General features: G+C 55.0%; 5 protein-coding genes across 5 annotated transcripts; all 5 read left to right on the top strand.

The window, feature by feature from the left end:
• The first annotated feature begins 164 nt into the window (after positions 1-164).
• Positions 165-3412, top strand: BDY24DRAFT_359549 (major facilitator superfamily domain-containing protein). The gene is made up of 15 exons (XM_076637849.1): positions 165-418; positions 592-645; positions 737-811; positions 919-1011; positions 1104-1199; positions 1276-1347; positions 1463-1492; positions 1579-1705; positions 1787-1916; positions 2003-2068; positions 2132-2273; positions 2341-2469; positions 2546-2640; positions 2772-2807; positions 2893-3412. The coding sequence occupies exons 1-15, from the start codon at positions 220-222 to the stop codon at positions 3277-3279; spliced, it is 1731 nt and encodes a 576-aa protein (XP_076498714.1). The 5' UTR covers positions 165-219; the 3' UTR covers positions 3280-3412.
• Positions 3413-4163: 751 nt separating this feature from the next.
• BDY24DRAFT_381486 (uncharacterized protein) lies at positions 4164-4890 on the top strand. The gene has a single exon (XM_076639353.1). The coding sequence runs from the start codon at positions 4304-4306 to the stop codon at positions 4838-4840; it is 537 nt and encodes a 178-aa protein (XP_076498713.1). The 5' UTR covers positions 4164-4303; the 3' UTR covers positions 4841-4890.
• A 321-nt stretch (positions 4891-5211) lies between these two features.
• Positions 5212-8960, top strand: PMT4 (dolichyl-phosphate-mannose-protein mannosyltransferase). The gene is made up of 12 exons (XM_076639352.1): positions 5212-5403; positions 5494-5687; positions 5890-5914; positions 6039-6330; positions 6456-6733; positions 6806-6989; positions 7054-7167; positions 7236-7694; positions 7780-8112; positions 8247-8577; positions 8661-8719; positions 8804-8960. The coding sequence occupies exons 1-12, from the start codon at positions 5314-5316 to the stop codon at positions 8809-8811; spliced, it is 2367 nt and encodes a 788-aa protein (XP_076498712.1). The 5' UTR covers positions 5212-5313; the 3' UTR covers positions 8812-8960.
• Positions 8961-9053: 93 nt separating this feature from the next.
• BDY24DRAFT_381481 (AP-3 complex subunit mu) lies at positions 9054-11620 on the top strand. The gene is made up of 11 exons (XM_076639351.1): positions 9054-9281; positions 9354-9568; positions 9667-9734; positions 9809-9853; positions 9938-10056; positions 10131-10256; positions 10330-10391; positions 10460-10532; positions 10602-10762; positions 10833-11002; positions 11086-11620. Exons 1-11 carry the CDS (start codon positions 9244-9246, stop codon positions 11341-11343), a joined length of 1335 nt encoding a protein of 444 aa, XP_076498711.1. The 5' UTR covers positions 9054-9243; the 3' UTR covers positions 11344-11620.
• A 698-nt stretch (positions 11621-12318) lies between these two features.
• Positions 12319-16164, top strand: BDY24DRAFT_381477 (uncharacterized protein). Its single transcript, XM_076639350.1, has 3 exons — positions 12319-12440; positions 12557-14015; positions 14109-16164. The coding sequence occupies exons 1-3, from the start codon at positions 12343-12345 to the stop codon at positions 15882-15884; spliced, it is 3333 nt and encodes a 1110-aa protein (XP_076498710.1). The 5' UTR covers positions 12319-12342; the 3' UTR covers positions 15885-16164.
• The last annotated feature ends 2 nt before the right edge of the window (positions 16165-16166 follow it).

The following is a 16166-nucleotide window of genomic DNA, read 5'->3' as shown; positions in this document are numbered from 1 at the left end:
TCGTATCTCGACTGAACGACGAAATCGTCTCTCTCTCCGATCAGAGCGGATATATCCTCGGCAAGGCCAGCCCTGGTCCGTTCGGCATCCCGATATCAGCCCTGTCTTGAGCTCTGGACTTTCGCTCTTCGCCGTCGGAACAGTCCTGCTTTTCCCTAACGCCCACCACAGCAAACCCAACGCTTTATTCTCTCTCTCCTCTCACCCAAGACTGGAGCGATGTCGATAGTCCCCTCACCCTCAGCTCGAACTAGGACGAGCTCTAACGCGACTCTCACGGACGCGGCTGAAACGAGGAGGGAGGACGAGAAGGTCAACGAGCAGAATGAGAAAGACTCGTCTGACTCCCCTCGCCCCTCCGATCTCGAGGAGGGACTGGAGGTGAGCGAGGAAGTGGATCCATATACCAGGTTTTCACGTAAGTCTAATTTCTTCATCTCATTCCAGAGAGAGGAGAACGAAAGAGTTCGAGGGGAGGGAGAAAAGCTCAAAGCTCGCTGCCTCCTCCTTCCTCTTGTGACTCTATTTCCCTCTTCCTCTGTTCAGCCGGCTGACTCCGTCCCAACTCTCTTCGTTTCGGACGCTCCAAAGCTCGCAGGAAGACCTTCATCACCTCCACCGTCTCGTTCGCGGCTCTCATGGCTCGTGAGCTTTCTTGCCTCTCCTTTTTTGCGGACTGTTCTCCTTTGTCCTTCGGGATCGCGTTGATTGACCGCGATCTTTCTGCTTCGACCAGCTCTCGCCTCTTCCGCTTTCTTCCCTTCCATCCCTAATATCGCTACCGACGTAGGCTCGACGCAAGAGGTGATCAGTGAGTCCTCCTCTCGTCTCGTTTGACAGAAGAGAAAGGAGGACCGTGGAGGTCTCCAATCTCGTCGCTGTAGGACCTGACTCGCCTCTCTGCTCCTCCTCTGCCAGACTACACCGTCGCCATCTATCTATTAGCACTGGGAGCAGCTCCTCTGATCTGGGCTCCTCTATCTGGTTTCTACGGCCGGAAACCGATCTATCGTTCGTCGTTCTCCTCTGCTCTTCTTCCCGAGGGCGACGGCGCTGATCTCCCGACGGCGCTCTCTCTTCCTCCCGTTTCGACACTTCTGCAGTTGTTTCCCTCCCCATCTTCGTCGCCGCATCTATAGGAGTTTCCTTCAGTACAAATTTGGGAGCGTTGATCGCGGCGCGGATCTTTCAGGCCATCGGTGAGTCGAAGGGAGTCGAGCGGTTGAGCGCTGAGTGTTTCGGTTCAACTGACGTCGATTTTGATTCGATGTTCAGGGTCGAGTGCAGTTTTGTCGGTCGGAGCTGGGACGATCGGTGATATATACTGTCCTACAGAGAGAGCTACTGGTGAGTCTGCATGGAACGAGCTCGTTGTTCGTTCGAGCACGCGTCGTTTCCAACTCCTCCTGTGCCTGAAGACGCGCCAGTCTGACTCCTTCTCTTCTTTCCGTCACCGCTATAGCCATGGGCCAGTTCTACTTGGGAGCCGTCAGTGAGTGGAACTATCCGCTCGTTTCAATTGCGATCCAACTTGAACTGACCTCTCCCCTCTATCTTCCTCCTTGTTCCCTCTTCTAGTGGGTCCAGCATTCGCTCCCGTCATCGCTGGAGTCTTTCAGGAGTACACGACTCCGGGATGGAAAACCATGCAGTGGTTCCTGGCTGGGATGGGTGCGCTGGGTTGCTTTCTCGTCGCTTTCTTCCTGTGAGTCTCTTCGTTCACCTCTTTCTCCCTCCTTCATGAACCTACTGAGATGCGCTCTCTCTTTTTTCCTTCTCACTACAGCCCGGAAACCTGGCACGGACCTACTCCTCATGATCTAGCGAAACAGGCAACGGGGAAGCGTTTTGTGATCTACTGGTTTCATCCTTTCCGGGCCGTCGCTTTGCTCAAAATGCCCAATATTCTCTTGATCGTGAGCGCTTCTTCCTATGATCTGAGTTTTTGAGGACGGAGATCTGACCTCATCTTTCGTCAAAACTGGTCCTTGTTCTCCAACAGTCCCTCAACTCGTCTTTCACTCTTCTGACGACCTACGTCTTGCTCGTTCCTCTGACTTACACCATGGTCCGTTTCCTCCTCTCTTCTCCCACTTTCCGCTTCTGACATCACAACGTTTTCGTCTCGCAGGCACCTAGATATGGGATCTCTAACGTCGCGATAGTCGGTTGTCTCTACCTTCCTCAAGGTTTCGGAAACATCGCTGGGTCTCGAGTCGGAGGAGTCTACGCAGATCGAACCGTTGCCAAATGGATCAAGAAGCGAGGATATCGTGAGTCTCGACCACTCTGTTCTCCTTGCGTTCGACGACTGACCGAAGATGCGTCTTCCTTTTCCAGGACGTCCCGAGGATCGTTTGTACAGTACGCTTTTTGGAGGAGCTGTCGTGCTTCCTGTAGCGATTCTCGGAGCCGGTTGGTCTATGGATACTGGAGCTGGAGGGGTCGCTGTTCCATGCGTCTTCTTGTGTTCGTATCTCGTCTCTCTATTAGCTCCTGCTCTCTCTTCCTCGACGGTCGACTGACCTTCTCTTTTCTTTCACAGTCCTCTCTGGAGTCGGTCTCATGTTCGTCCTCGCATCAGCAAATACTTATTGTGTTGACTGTATGCAGAAACGATCTTCGGAAGTCATCGCCATCGTACGTATCTCTCGAAGCTCGAAGACGGGGGAGGAGGGATGGGAGGGGGACGGGAAGCGTCTGGTTCTCCCTGCGTCTTCTTCGACAACAAAACTGACCTTTCCCCTTTCGAACATCTTTATCCCTTGCAGAATAACTTCGTCAGATACGCTTTCGCAGCAGGAGCCGTTCGTTCCCTTTCCGTTCATCTCTGTTAGTCGGACGCGTCGCACCCAACGAACGACTCATCTCTTCTTCTCTTCCCTCCTTCAGTCTGCCGGAATTCTTCCTCTCGTCAAAGCCATAGGCGTGGGACCAGCCAACACCATCGCCGCAGGACTAGGTCTCATCGGAGTGGTTCTCGTCCTGGCCATCATTCGTTGGGGAGAAGGGTGGGCGGGAAGAGGACCGCCTGAAACTCCTCCCACTACTCCTCCACCTGCTGCCATCGGAGAGGAACCCTCCAAGCTTGAGGAGAAGGCAATGGAGGACGCGAACGGGTTCGAGCCTATCGATGAGGCAGCGAGGGAGGCGATCGAGGTCGATTTCAGGGAAAGGGGAGATCATGCTTTGAGTCGAGGGAAGTCGTCGAGGAGGACTAGCGAGCCGCCGTTACCTTTGTTGAAGACCTTTTCGATAGAGCATCCTCATCCAGTGTAGTAGTTCTGTTCTTGGTTTTCTGCTTCTCGTTCATGGCCTTCTTTGCTTAGACTTCTCGTTTCGTTTCGTCGCGTCTCGATCTCGACGCGCTATGTTTTCCTTTATGTTTGATGCCGATGCTTTCGACGTCGTCTCTGTCAGTGTGACCAAAGACTTTCATCGATCAAAGACTTTAATCGATCCTTCTAGCCTCGATGACCCCTTCGAGAATCCCTGAGAGCGAACGTGTCCGTCCAACAATCTCACTCCCTCTCAGAGTCGCTACGGATTCCTTCTCGGTCGTCGAAGGTTTGTGTGAGATATGCTGATGGAGATAAGAGCAAGGCGAGCGAAGAACGATCAGCTTTTGAGGGTCAAGAAGAAAGGAAACGAACCCAGCCTCACGCTGAGCTCGAACGACGACTTTCGTTCTCGGCAGCACGCTCGCTCCCTGCAGTCCTTCCAAGACCATCATCTTCTCGTCTTCCGTCCCAACCACAACCGTCACCTCACCGATCATCTCCAACCTCTTCTCAACCTCCCAACGGATCATCCTCTCCCTCAAGCCCTCCTCGAAGATCGTCCACCAAGAAATGACGCAGATCAAGCGAGTCTGAAGCTCGAGGTCAGCGAGAGTGGTGCACATACGCACTTCGAGGGATAAGAGAAGAAGAGCGAGCTGTTTGTAGCCTCTGATGGTGACGTCCTGGTAGAGAATCGGGGAGGAGAGTTGAAGGAAGGCGAGGGAGACGAGGGAGGTCGAGAAGAGCGTGGGAGGATCGCAAAAGGAGAGGATGTGGCCTTTGATTTCCAGAGGGAGGGACGGAAGTGGTCGAGATTGGGGAGTCGGGAGTAAGGTGGATTCCATAGCGGTACGAGGAGCAAAAAAGGGTGTCGAGAGATCGTGGAAGATGGGAGGAGAAAGAGGAGGAGTTGAGCTCGAAACCTCCTCTTCCCTTCCTCCCTTCTCCCTCCCAACCGCATCGACGAACTCAAACCCAGACTACCCCCTTGACTCTCTCACCTCCACCTATCATCCACTGCTATGGGACGAGGACGATTCGCAGGACTTTCCCTTCTCTACATCCACGGTTCGTCTCTCTTCTCTTCTCCTCCCCCTCCCTCCCTCCTCCCTCCCTCTCTTCTCCTCTCTCTCGTCTCCCACCATCTAACTTTCCTCTCTTCTCGCTTTCCCCACTCTTTCTTCGAACCTCCTCTCAGCCGCCAAATTCACCATCTCCCCTCTCTCCAGCTCAGGCGCCAAACTCCGGCTCGTCCTCCCTTACTTCTCCACTCAAAAAGCCGGAACCGTCTCCTACTCTGCCCAGCACCCTCCTCCCAAACCCAACGCCGCTCCTACCAACTCGCTAAACATCTCGGTCGCTCTCGTCCAACCGGGGAAACCGGCCGAGGGACAGGAGGTCAAGAACGAGGACACCATGGAGGTCATCTACTCGGACGGGGAGGTGTTGAAGATCGTGCTCGAGGAAAGCCCGAACGCGCTGAGTATTTTGCAGAGGGTGGAGAAGCATGCGAGGGCGTTGAGGTTGAAGGCAGAGGCGTTGCAGGCGTAGGATTATGAGCTTTTCTGGAAGCAAGAAGGCAGAGACGGCAAGGAAGGAAGGAAGGGAGAAGGAAAGTGTGAGCTTCGAGCGAAGGAAGGAAGGTGAGCATGGTGGCCCTCCTTCTCAGCTATTTTCTCCTAGAAACCGTATCGGCTGCTCAGAGAACCACCATCAGAGCCTTCAGTACACTCCCAAGGAAATACGGTCTCCGAGGAGACCTCTAGAGGAAGATGGGCTCTCTTTCGGAAGCGCGACCTTGCTCTCCCCCTCCCTCTCGATATCTCTCTGCACCTGAGTTCACGAGAGCTCTCCGCTGTTTGAGAAGCCCGGAAAGAATTTTGCTGTCGAAAAAAAGTCAATCTACAAAAAGGTCCGAGCTTGCTTTTTCGCGTCGACGAAGATCGAGCTTCCTCTCCGCTCCCTCCTTCCCTCCAAACGACGACCCACTCTCCTTCTTCTCTCGTTCCTCTTCAGCTCCGTTCTACCCAGGATGGTGAACCCACCTCGACGTCGTCAAATCCCTAGGGAATCTCCAGGTCCTGAAACCTCTCTCCAATCTATAGATCTCGACCACAACGAGGTTCGTCCCCTCTCCTTACCCTCCCTTCTTGCCCGCTGTCAAGCTCAACGAGCTGGCTCCCTTCCTTCCTTCGGCTCCTACTACAAGCAGAAAGCCATGCCTCTCCCTTACCGTGGTCTTCCTTCCCAAGCTCAGCCTAGTCACTTCAAGGAGGATTACGAGGACGTCGGGAAGCCGAGCTGGAAGAAGAACGAGAAGCTCATCAGCTGGGGGGTCGCGGGTTTGTTGATGGCTCTGGCGGCGGTTCTGAGGTTTAGGGGGATCAGCTGGCCTGATAGTGTTGTGTGAGTGCTCTTATTTTCGTCTCCAAGAGGTGGACTGAGGTGGTGGAAGGGTGCGAGGTCGAAGGAGCGAGGACGGAAGGGAGATGGGAAGTGAAGAAGGGAGGAGAGACGAGTTGGCACTTCGAGAGCTCTCTCAAGGGGAGGGAGATTGGATATCTACGACTCGTAAGCTGACTTTCTGTTCGTTGCCGTATTGCTACAGCTTCGACGAGGTTCACTTCGGAAAAGTGAGCTTTGCTATCTCGATTCTTTCAGCTCTCTCTCTCTCCCTTCTTTCCTCACCTCGACCTCACCTCACCTCACCTCACACCACCTCTCCTTCCTTCCCCTCCCTCCTTTCCTCCCAACCAGTTCGCCTCCTACTACATCCTCCGAGAATACTACTTCGACGTCCACCCTCCTCTCTCCAAGATGCTCCACGGTCTCGGAGGCTACCTCTCAGGCTTCGACGGACAGTTCGACTTCGAGAATATCGGCGACAAGTACTTCGACCCCGAACAAGGAGTCGACGTTCCTTACGTCGGGATGAGGAGCATGCCGGCTGTGTTTGGGAGCTTGACGGTGGGAGTGGTGTACTGGATCATGAGGGAGAGTGGATATCCGGTGCTGGTCGCTGCGTTCTCGGCTGGGTTGATTCTCTTTGGTGAGCTCGAACGTTTCCTTCCCTCCCCTCCCTTCCCTGCGCTCATCATCTGCTCGAGACGTGCTCTTCCTCGAGCTCGAAATACTCAGCGACTCTGTACTGACTTTGTTTTCTCTCGACTACAGATAACCTCCACATCACCGAAACTCGACTCATCCTCCTCGACGGAGCTCTGATCCTCTTCATGTCCATGTCGCTCCTCTCCTACATCAAGTTCCACCAACTCCGATACCGAGCCTTCTCTACCAAATGGTGGAAGTGGCTCCTCCTCACCGGATTCTTCCTCGCCTGCACGCTCGGCTGCAAGATGGTCGGACTCTTGACTTTCTGCACGATTGGAACCGCCGTCGTTTGGGATCTCTGGCAGTTGATGGATATCAAGCGACCCAACCCTATGACCATGGTGAGCTCTCATCAACCTTTCAGGTGTAATCGGCTTCGAAGCTGACGTCCTCGTCGCTTGTTGCGTCCACAGGAACGATTCTCCCAACACTTCCTCGCACGCGTCGTCGGTCTCATCCTCCTCCCTTTCATCATCTACCTCTCCTTCTTCTGGGTCCACTTCAAGATCTTGTGCTACTCGGGAACGGGAGACACCTTCATGAGCGCTGCCTTTCAGGAGACTTTGATGGGGAACGAGCTTCTGCTCAACTCTCAGGGTTCGTTTCGTCTCCCTTCCTCCTTCGCTTCGACGAGGCTGACTTTGTTCTTCGCTTTGCTTAGAGATTCGCTACTACGACACCATCTCCTTCCGACATAAGGACACCAACGCCTTCCTCCATTCTCACGCTGAGAAGTACCCTCTTCGATACGACGACGGTCGAGTCTCGTCTCAAGGTTTGTCGTCTTCTCGTTCGAGCTCTTCTTTCGAACCGAGCTGACCTCTTCGCTTCCTCTTTCCTCAGGTCAACAAGTCACCGGCTACCCTTTCAACGACACCAACAACAACTGGCAGGTCCTCCCCACCAAGGAACTCCCCGAAACCGGTCGAGGCCGCGTCGTTCGAAACAAGGACGTCGTTCAGCTCTACCACGTCAACACCGATTCCTTCCTCCTCACCCACGACGTCGCTTCTCCTCTCACCTCCACCAACCAGGAGTTCACCACCTGGCCCAAGTCCGACATCGACGCGAGGTACAAGGATACGGAGTTCCAGATTCTCGTCATCGACGGACATGAGGGAGAGCCGTGGAAGACGAAGAGCGGGTGGTTCAAGTTGATGCACGTTCCGACGAGGGTGGTGCTGTGGACGGGGACGACGGCCTTGCCGGAGTGGGGGTACAAGCAGCAGGAGGTCAACGGGAACAAGGCTCCTCAGGAGAGGAGTGCGACGTGGTACGTGGAGGAGATCATCGAGGATGAGAGTGAGTTGAATTCGACGCGTCCTTCCCTCGCCCCTTTCGACCTTCGTTCTTCCTCCCCTGACCTCGTTTCTCTCGATTTCGAAAGCCATCATCGACTTCAAGAACCGGACGACCAAGATCGAGCCCAAGAAGGTCATCCCGATGAACTTTTTCAAGAAATTTTTTGAGCTCCAAGTTCTCATGCTTCAGCACAACGCCGGACTCACAGCTTCCCACCCTTACGCTTCGGATCCCATCAACTGGCCGTTCGATCTCACGGGGATCTCGTTCTGGACCGAGAACGATCTCAAGATGCAGGTCTACGCGATCGGAAACGTCGCTGGGTGGTGGATCTGCGTGTTGGGATTGAGCGTGTTTGTGGGAGTGATAGGAGCGGATCAGTTGGCTAGGAGGAGAGGGATTGAACCGATTGAGGATCGTAAGTCTCATTATTCCTCGATCTGTCTCACTCTCGAGCCTTTGCGTTCATTTTGAACGATTCGTCGACGCGTCCGAGAGCTGACTCTTCTCCTCCCTCCATTCCCTTCTCCTTCCTCCGTTTTCCTTCCACAGACCTCCGAAACCGACTCTACAACAACTCTGGCTTCTTCGCCATGGCCTGGGCTTTCCACTACTTCCCCTTCTTCCTCATGTCGCGTCAACTCTTCATCCACCACTACCTCCCCGCCCACCTCGCCTCGGCTTGCGTCGCAGGATCGGTCCTCAACTTTATCCTCACCGAATCCATCAACTACCCCGTCTCCGTCGCTGGACGGACGACCAGGCTGAGACCCAAGTCGAAAGCAAAGGTCGGGAGGAAGAGCTTGATCGTGTTTGGAGCGTTGAGTTTGGCCGTCGTAGGGACGTTCGTGTTCTTGAGTCCGTTGACGTATGGGAAACCTGGGTGGGTTCCCGAGCTGTTTGCTCTAGCTTTCCGTGAGTATCTCAAGCTGATTGTTTCCTTGTTTTTTTTTCTTCTCCTCGCAGGCTGGAAGGAGACGAGGTCAACCGACGGCGGTTGCTCGACTCGTGGACGCTTCATTTCGGTCAGTTTTTTTCGTCCTCCTCTACCCTTCGTTTCAGCGAAATAGATGACTGACTATCGTCGCTTGCTTTTTTGGCCAATTCAGCCAAGTAACCGTCTACGTCGGCGAAGGTCGAACGGATCCGTTGACTTCTCGAAGGGTTCGAAGGAGGGACGTTCTTTTGTTCGAATAGCATCTTTTGTGGACATTTTTTCTTCTTCGTTTTTCTCTAGCTCTTATATACAACGTTCCTTCATCAAAATCAAGTCAGAAGAGCATTTTCGTAGGCAAGAGGGAAAGGGCAGGAGGTAGGAGAACTTGATTTCGAGCTCACGATCGCTCCCTCCCTCCCAACGTCCAACTGCCCTTTCAGCCCTCCAACTCCTATTCAGCGACAGCAGATTTGATCCGGTCCTCCCTCGAGACTATACCTCATTACTACGGAAACCAAAACGACCTCTTGAAGCAGCTTCCTCCTCCGCCTTTGAGGTGTCCTTCCTTCCCTCCCCATCTCCTTCCTTCGCCTCTCCCCTCCCCTCCTCACCATGTCCATTGCAGGCTTGATCTTCCTCTCTTCGGCTGGGTAAGTCCTCTGTCCGAAATCTGTCTTCTACTCTGCAGAGACTAAAAGGTCCTTCCCTTCTGCCCTCTGCAGGAAATCCATCATCTCGACCCCTTTCCGACCTCAATCCCTCCAGCACATCTACATCCAGTCCTTCCTCGCAGCTCAAGCAGATTCAAAACTCTCGCCCTCCTCGTCTAGGGAACCGAAGGAGCTGGAACCAGTGTTCTGGGTTGGAGAAGAGGAGGGAGTGTGCTGCTGGGTAGAGAGAGGAGGGATGACGGTCTTGTGCCCCTTGGTCAAAGAAGGTGAGCTCGATTCTCCTTCCCTTCGTGCTTCTCGTTCTTACTTTATCGAGCCACAAGAGAGGAGTTGAAGCTGACCATCGACTTCTACTTGTGTACAGCCAACCCTCTGCTTGGTTTTAGGTTCATGGAGGTCTTCCTAGAGGTGCTCGAGGAGTATCTCGGCGAAGTGCGTTGCCCATCCTTCTCTGCCTTGCGTGGAGCTCGACGTGCTAACTCTCGGTCGTCTTGCCGCTCCCACAGGTCTCTGAATCAACTCTCAAGGATAACTTCGACATCGTGTATCAGGTGAGCTTCTCGCCTTCCCAGAAGGTCGAGCTGAAGCCCCTCGAAACGAGCTCACCTTTCTCTCCCTTCCTTCTCCTTGTTCAGCTTCTCGAAGAGATGCTCGACGAAGGCTCGCCTCTCACAACCCAATCCAACATCCTCCGAGACATCGTTCTCCCGCCTTCGCTTCTCAACAAGGTCCTTTCGGTCGCTGGAGTCTCAGGGTTCGTTAGACGACTCCCTCTACCGAGCTCGCTGGAAGCTGACCTCTCTTTCTCGTTGATCTCGTTGCCATCAGACTCGGCCCTCCTCCTCTGCACCAACCTTTCTCGAGCCCGATACCTTGGAGACGGCCAGGAGTCAAACACATCAGCAATGAGATCTTCTTCGACTTCGTCGAGAGCTTGGACGTCGTGCTGGATCGGTGAGCTCTTCTCCCTTCGATGGGTCGTTTCGACTAACGACTGACGCTTCTCCTCTTTCTACGACTCTCCCAGACACGGTCAGGCTGTACGAACTGATCGTTTTGGTCGTATCGAGTGTAACACCAAGCTCTCAGGTGAGCTCGTCCCTCCTTCAGATCCGTCCCTTCGAATCTGACGCGTCTTTCTTCCTTCGTCTCTCCAGGAACCCCCGATCTTCTCTTGACGTTCACCAACCCAGCACCGATATCAACTCCAGCCTTCCACCCTTGTATTCGGTTCGTACTTTCTCTTCTTCTCCGAGAGAGGGAACTACCTCGCTGACGTCTCTTTCTCTTCCCTCGCAGGCTTTCCAAATTCGAGCAGACGTCTGCCCTTTCCTTCGTTCCTCCTGACGGCAACTTCCGCCTGATGGAGTACGCTATCAAGGGTCCCTCGAAAGGACGTCCGGCGAACGACGACTTCGGAGTCAAGATGAAGGTCCGGACGAAGCTGTCGGAGACGGGAGGTGAGATCAAACGCATCGAACTCTTCCTTGCTTCTCTCAAGCTGACTCTCGCGTTCTTTCGCTCGAACAGGTACTTTCTCGATCACCGTATCCCCAACTCATGCCTCTCGACCAGTAGAGAACGCCGTAGTGAGATGGTACCTCGGAGAAGGGGTGTTGGGGGAGCGAGTGACGGGAACGGTCACGCCAGGAGGAGTGGAGGGAGAGGGAGGGAGGTGGGAGTTTGACGGAGGAACTGATGTTCGTTTTGCTCCCTTTCGCTTCACGTGAACTGAAAACCTGTGTTCTCAAAACCTGACTCGACCTCTTCTTTCTACAACCAGACACTCATCTGGCGACTCCCAACTCTCCTCCCTCGTTCTTCGACGCGAACTTTCACTGGATCCTTCGCAACGGCTTCGAGTCCTCTTCCCGCCCCTTCGCTTCTGCTCACAGCCAAGATCCATCAGCACTCGCTTTCAAACCTCAAGATTGCTCAGCTCAAGGTCGGAGGCTTGGGAGGAGGGAACGGGGATGCTCAGCCGAAGGTGTTTAGAGGGGTGAGAGGGAGAGTCGAGGTCAAGATGGAGGGTCGATGGTGAGCTCTTTCGCAGCTTCGATGTCATTCGCCTTCCACGAGCACACTGCTTCGTCGGAAGAGCTGTGGCCTATAGGAGAGTTGCGAGGCAGTGAGGGAAACAAACCGACCAAGGTCGAGTCGACATCCTACGAGACAGAGGACTGAACGGCTCCGACACCTGTCGTAGCTCGGAACCAGCTCACAATGACTTTCTCGAACACTCCACAAGCTCTGTATACATCGCTTCAACCCCAGGAACGAACCTTCCAGATCTTTTCTACGAGCTTGATAAACTTTCAAGAGTCTGTTATCTCATTTGGGAGCTTCTCAGCTCCACGAAGGAAGAGGCTGAACGAGCGACGCGATCGAAGTCCTCCTTTCTGTTCCCTTTTCTCTTCAGTAGTGAGTCTCATCTGCTCAGCTCTATCTGTTGTATGGTTCTCAGATCGGATGCAACTGACTTCTGACTCTCTTATTGGTTGTTTACTACTCGGCTCCTCGGCAGACAGAGTTGATGAATCGTGAACGGAGAAAAGAAAAAGGACCAGCCATCTCCGTTTTCAGCGAAGCCCCGTAATTGCCCCCAGCCTGAAATTGACGGAGGGCTTCTTCGGTACCTTGGGCCCAGACTTTTCACGTTCACTGATCCTTCTACTTTGGGATCTGGTCGATCTTTTCACCTTCTACCCCTTCTTCTCTCGTTCTTTCCTTTCAACCACCACTCCTCCCCTCCCGTCCTTCCCGTCCTCTCCAAACCTCCCTTCGTTATCTCCCCATCTACCTTCCGCCACTAGATCTTCGAAGCAGGTCTTCCGAAACACGTTCTCCACGTTTATCGACAACTCAGACATCATCAGTTTCACTCGGACTTCATCGAGCAAACCATACGGAAGGTCCACTTCGCTTCCCTCGCTCCTCCGCCGCGCCTCCAAGCAACCCTTCTTCTCTTCAACCACTACCCCATCCCTACCCCCCCCCCCCCCCCCCCCCCCCCCCCCCCCCCAGCGCAGGATCGCACACCATGCTCTCTCGTCAGGAACGGTCCCACAGAGCTTTGGGTCACTCGAGGTCGGATTCGATCCTCTCTGGTTCAGCGGCTGCCAATCTTCTCCAAGGATTGTGAGTTCGCCACCTTCCTTTCCTCATCTCTCCTGCTCGCTTCCGGAACTACTCGAGACTGATCTTCGTTCTCTCTCTTGTTCTTTTCTCTCTTCCTCGCAATTTTCTTCTCCAAGATCTACCCCTCACGCCTCGGAATTTCACTTCTCCTCCTCACGGCACTCTCGCAACGCCTCCTCCTCGACTTTCCGCCCTCCTCGACCCTCTCGTTCTCCCCCTCCCCCTCGTCGACGAGTCGTTTCCAACCCCCCTCCTCTCCCTACTACCCTCCCAACCCGAAGTCGAGTCGTTCCTCTCATCCCAGGACTAGGATTCCATCTTGCTCAACGAAGAGCCGCGGAGGCGACGACATCCAACTCTCTCCCTTCCCTCTCCGGAGGCGTCAACAACAACTTCGACTTCTCCTCTCCCTCCTCCAACTACTCTCACCCAGACGAGTTTACCTCCTCGGACTCGGACGACTGCCCTCCTACGGAATCGGATCGTCCAGACTCGGTCGCTCCCGCTCCAGAAGTCTCCGAACCCTGGCAGGAATCGGACAACTACCAGAGTCCCGTTTGGGCGAGTCGATGGTCGAGGAGAGGGAGTGAATCGAGTGGGACTGGGACTGCTGGTGGGAGGGCAGGCGGATCAGGAGTAGACCCGTTGGATCGTCATCCTTCGTTCTCAGCCTTCGCAGCGGCGAGAGGACGTCGAGATTCGTTCGACTCTGAATGGGGAGTTGGACCGTCGACGAGCAGGGATTCGAGCACCCACATGAACAGGAGGCTCTCTTCGTCGTCGTCGCTACGGTTTGACAGCACTTCCCAGTACCAAGGAGGAGCAGGACGAGGCCAACCGACGGCTCGACGAAACTCCAACGCGTCGAGCGCTCCCTTCCCCAACTTCCCTTTCCCTTTCCCCGGAGGAGCTCGACGAGGAAGCAAGGCGTCTCTCATCGAATCGTTGAACGGAGTCGGAGGATCTTCGATGAACCGTCAAGACAGCAGTATCTCCATTCGACACTCGGACGACGGAGACGCGTGGGACGATCTTCACGACCCGGATCCAGCAGCCCTCTCTCGTCGGTCCTCCTACGACTCCTCCTTCGCCTTTGACCACGGTCGAGCCGCATCCTTCTCCTACTCCCCTACCGAGCCCTCCTACCTCCAAGCCAAACGCAAGACCTCCCACGAATCCTTCACCTTCGGATCCCTCCCTCGACCCGTTTCCCGCTCGGGCCTTCGTCGAAACTCGTCGCAGGGATCGCTTCGGGGTTTGCCTCGTCCTCCCCCGCCGTCGTTCGGTATGGGATCAGGGAACTCTTCGATTACGGGTGGGGCTGGAGGTCTGATCATGTCGAGGAGAGGATCGTGGCAGAGTCAGATGGGATTGATGATCAGCGGAGGGAGGATGGAGAGGAACATGAGTGTCGATTCGGTTGGAGAGATCGAGAGGATCAGGAGGTTGGGTGGGATGAGGGAGTTGAACAGGAGGGAGAGTGAGGTTTTGGAGATGGGGTGGAGGATGTTGGAGAGAGGTGGGCAGCTTGCGTACGAGGAGAATCAGTGGGGACAGACGATGGAGCCCGGAGTTGTGAGTCGTCTCTCTCTTCTCGCCTTCGCATGGCATCCTATTTATTTGCCGTTGACTCACACATCGTATTTTCCTTGTTCTTCCCTCGTTCAGTCTCACTGGTCTCCCTCAACCGCAGAGTCACCTTCGTCCATCGCTCCAGGCCAGCACGACGACGCGTCGTCGCCGGAACTCCCCGACTCCTCCTCCTCAGCTTCCTCACCTACCTCTCCCATCTACACCGAGAATCGTCGATCGCACTACCCCGGACCGTTAGGAACGTACGAGGAAAGGCTCGCTTCCCCTCTCGAAACCCTCTCTCCCCTTCCTCCCTCGTCGGATCTTCTCACGCAACGACGGATAGGACATCGACCTCAAATCTCCCTCACCTTCTCCTTCGAGTCCTCAGCCAAGAGCTCCCCTCAACTCTCCTCCCACTCGCAGCACCTCTCGGATCCGAATCCAGAGCCGATTCCTCCCTTCGCTCGAGGCCAGCAAGACCAGGACCTCAAGGCTTCCAGGAGGATCTCGAGCTCTCCAGGAAGGTTGCTCGCAGCTATGCTTGCGGACCAGTCATCGGAAGAAACGACGGACACCGGATCGGAGCTCGAGGAGGATCCCACGAGGAACGTCGAGTTCGCCATCGCCAGACGAGGCGCTCTTTCCCCAGTCGTCGTCCACAACGGCAAGGAGTTCCCCATGGCTTCTACAGCCCCTCTCTCCCTCCATCGAAGATCGAATCCACCGACATCTACTCCCTCCAGCGGATCCTCGGATCTCATCTACCTCGCTCAATCCATTCGTGTCTTCTCCGATTCGACCGACGACATCTTCACTCCCCTCCCTGCTCTCGCTCTCCGGCCGACTCTTCGCAACACCCAGAGCATGTCGGCTCTCAGAGGGGAGCACGGAGCGCGGACGTACAACCGACTCGCCGCGTTCAACGAGACGAAGGGTCACAACTCCTCCGGCTGGTCGACGTCTCCTTTCGCAGCTCGGACCCCAATGACTCCTCCAGCAGTGAAGACATCCTACGTCGGTCCTTCGTCCTCGTCGGAAGCGGAGGAGGAAGATCAGAAGGACGTCACTCCTCGAGCCTCTCGACGTCGACCAAACAACCTTCGATCCTCAACGGAACAGTTCGGTTCGGCCTCGTCACCAACGCTATGGGAAGCTCCTTGGACGGATACCACTCGGCTCCCTCCTCCCTCTCTCGTCTACGACAAGACCCCTCCGATGCAGGCCGTCGGTCGACCAGGTCAACAAGAGGGACGCGACGTCTTTTCCTCCACTCCCTCCGCCCACTCCTCCTCTTCCCATCTTCGTCGAGCGTCCGCCAACCCACCAATCGCACCCATACCAGTCCTATCCACCAAACGAAGCGCCATCTCCCTCCCCTTCGAACGAGCCTTCGTCCAACGAGCGCAAGAGGATCGCAGAACTGGATCGATCGGAGGTTCCTTCGCCTCTTCCTCTTCCTCCTCCTCCTCCAACAACTCTACCTCCTACCAGCAATGCACAGGATCAGCCATCCATCCCGACAGCGGCCTCTGCTACTGTGGAGTCGCCTACCTCTCCTCCTCTCGCAGGATGTCCAAACCCTCCGCTCGACTCGCCACTCCCCACCTCCCTCCTCCCCATCTTCGCCTACGACTCCCGAGCAGAACCATCGATGAAGATCACGCTTTCGACAAGAGCAAGATCAGGTTCTCGATGCCCGCTCCCGTGGCGGATCCAGAGGTTCTCGAGAAGATCCCAACGAGATCAATCCCTCTTCCCGCCCCGGCGTCGCCTCAAACCTCGTCGTCGTCGAAACTCGGAGGTCCAAAGAAGGTGTTGAGCAGGCTGTTCGCGACACACAGGAAGACGGCGTCGTCGGGGACGTTTTGAGGAGGGAGAGTCGATGGACGCGTTTTTGGTTTTCGGTTTCTCTCGTTCTCGTTTGTTTGGTTTGATGCTTGTTTCGTTTAGGCGATGGTCTTATTTGGCTTCCTGGGGTCTCTCTACTATCTCTTCTCCTTATTCCCTCTCCGTTATCTCCGAGCCTCGAACGCGTCGAGCCGGTTCTCTCTTGTTCTTTTCTCGATTCGTCTTGCTCTTCAGCTCTCCTCTACTTTTACTGGTTTACTTAACTTACGCTTTTTCATCTGAATGAACCTTCTTAATCGTACT

This window comes from Mrakia frigida, assembly GCF_051309035.1.
Source record: "Mrakia frigida strain ATCC 22029 unplaced genomic scaffold BDY24scaffold_7, whole genome shotgun sequence".
In the NCBI taxonomy this organism is placed as follows: domain Eukaryota; kingdom Fungi; phylum Basidiomycota; class Tremellomycetes; order Cystofilobasidiales; family Mrakiaceae; genus Mrakia; species Mrakia frigida.
The sequence above is the reverse complement of the archived record's forward strand: the minus strand, read 5'-3'. Positions and strand labels throughout refer to the sequence as shown.

Coding starts and splice junctions, on each gene's coding strand:
- BDY24DRAFT_381477 (XM_076639350.1), top strand. CDS start 12,343: ATGCTCTCTCGTCAGGAACGGTCCCACAGAGCTTTGGGTCACTCGAGG. Junction 12,441..12,556: donor GCCAATCTTCTCCAAGGATT/GTGAGTTCGCCA, acceptor TTCTTCTCCAAG/ATCTACCCCTCACGCCTCGG. Junction 14,016..14,108: donor AGACGATGGAGCCCGGAGTT/GTGAGTCGTCTC, acceptor TCCCTCGTTCAG/TCTCACTGGTCTCCCTCAAC.
- BDY24DRAFT_359549 (XM_076637849.1), top strand. CDS start 220: ATGTCGATAGTCCCCTCACCCTCAGCTCGAACTAGGACGAGCTCTAAC. Junction 1,917..2,002: donor TGCCCAATATTCTCTTGATC/GTGAGCGCTTCT, acceptor GTTCTCCAACAG/TCCCTCAACTCGTCTTTCAC. Junction 2,470..2,545: donor TGTTCCATGCGTCTTCTTGT/GTTCGTATCTCG, acceptor TTTCTTTCACAG/TCCTCTCTGGAGTCGGTCTC.
- PMT4 (XM_076639352.1), top strand. CDS start 5,314: ATGGTGAACCCACCTCGACGTCGTCAAATCCCTAGGGAATCTCCAGGT. Junction 5,688..5,889: donor AGCTGGCCTGATAGTGTTGT/GTGAGTGCTCTT, acceptor GTATTGCTACAG/CTTCGACGAGGTTCACTTCG. Junction 5,915..6,038: donor ACGAGGTTCACTTCGGAAAA/GTGAGCTTTGCT, acceptor CCTCCCAACCAG/TTCGCCTCCTACTACATCCT.
- BDY24DRAFT_381486 (XM_076639353.1), top strand. CDS start 4,304: ATGGGACGAGGACGATTCGCAGGACTTTCCCTTCTCTACATCCACGGT.
- BDY24DRAFT_381481 (XM_076639351.1), top strand. CDS start 9,244: ATGTCCATTGCAGGCTTGATCTTCCTCTCTTCGGCTGG. Junction 9,569..9,666: donor GTGCCCCTTGGTCAAAGAAG/GTGAGCTCGATT, acceptor ACTTGTGTACAG/CCAACCCTCTGCTTGGTTTT. Junction 10,057..10,130: donor TCGGTCGCTGGAGTCTCAGG/GTTCGTTAGACG, acceptor CGTTGCCATCAG/ACTCGGCCCTCCTCCTCTGC.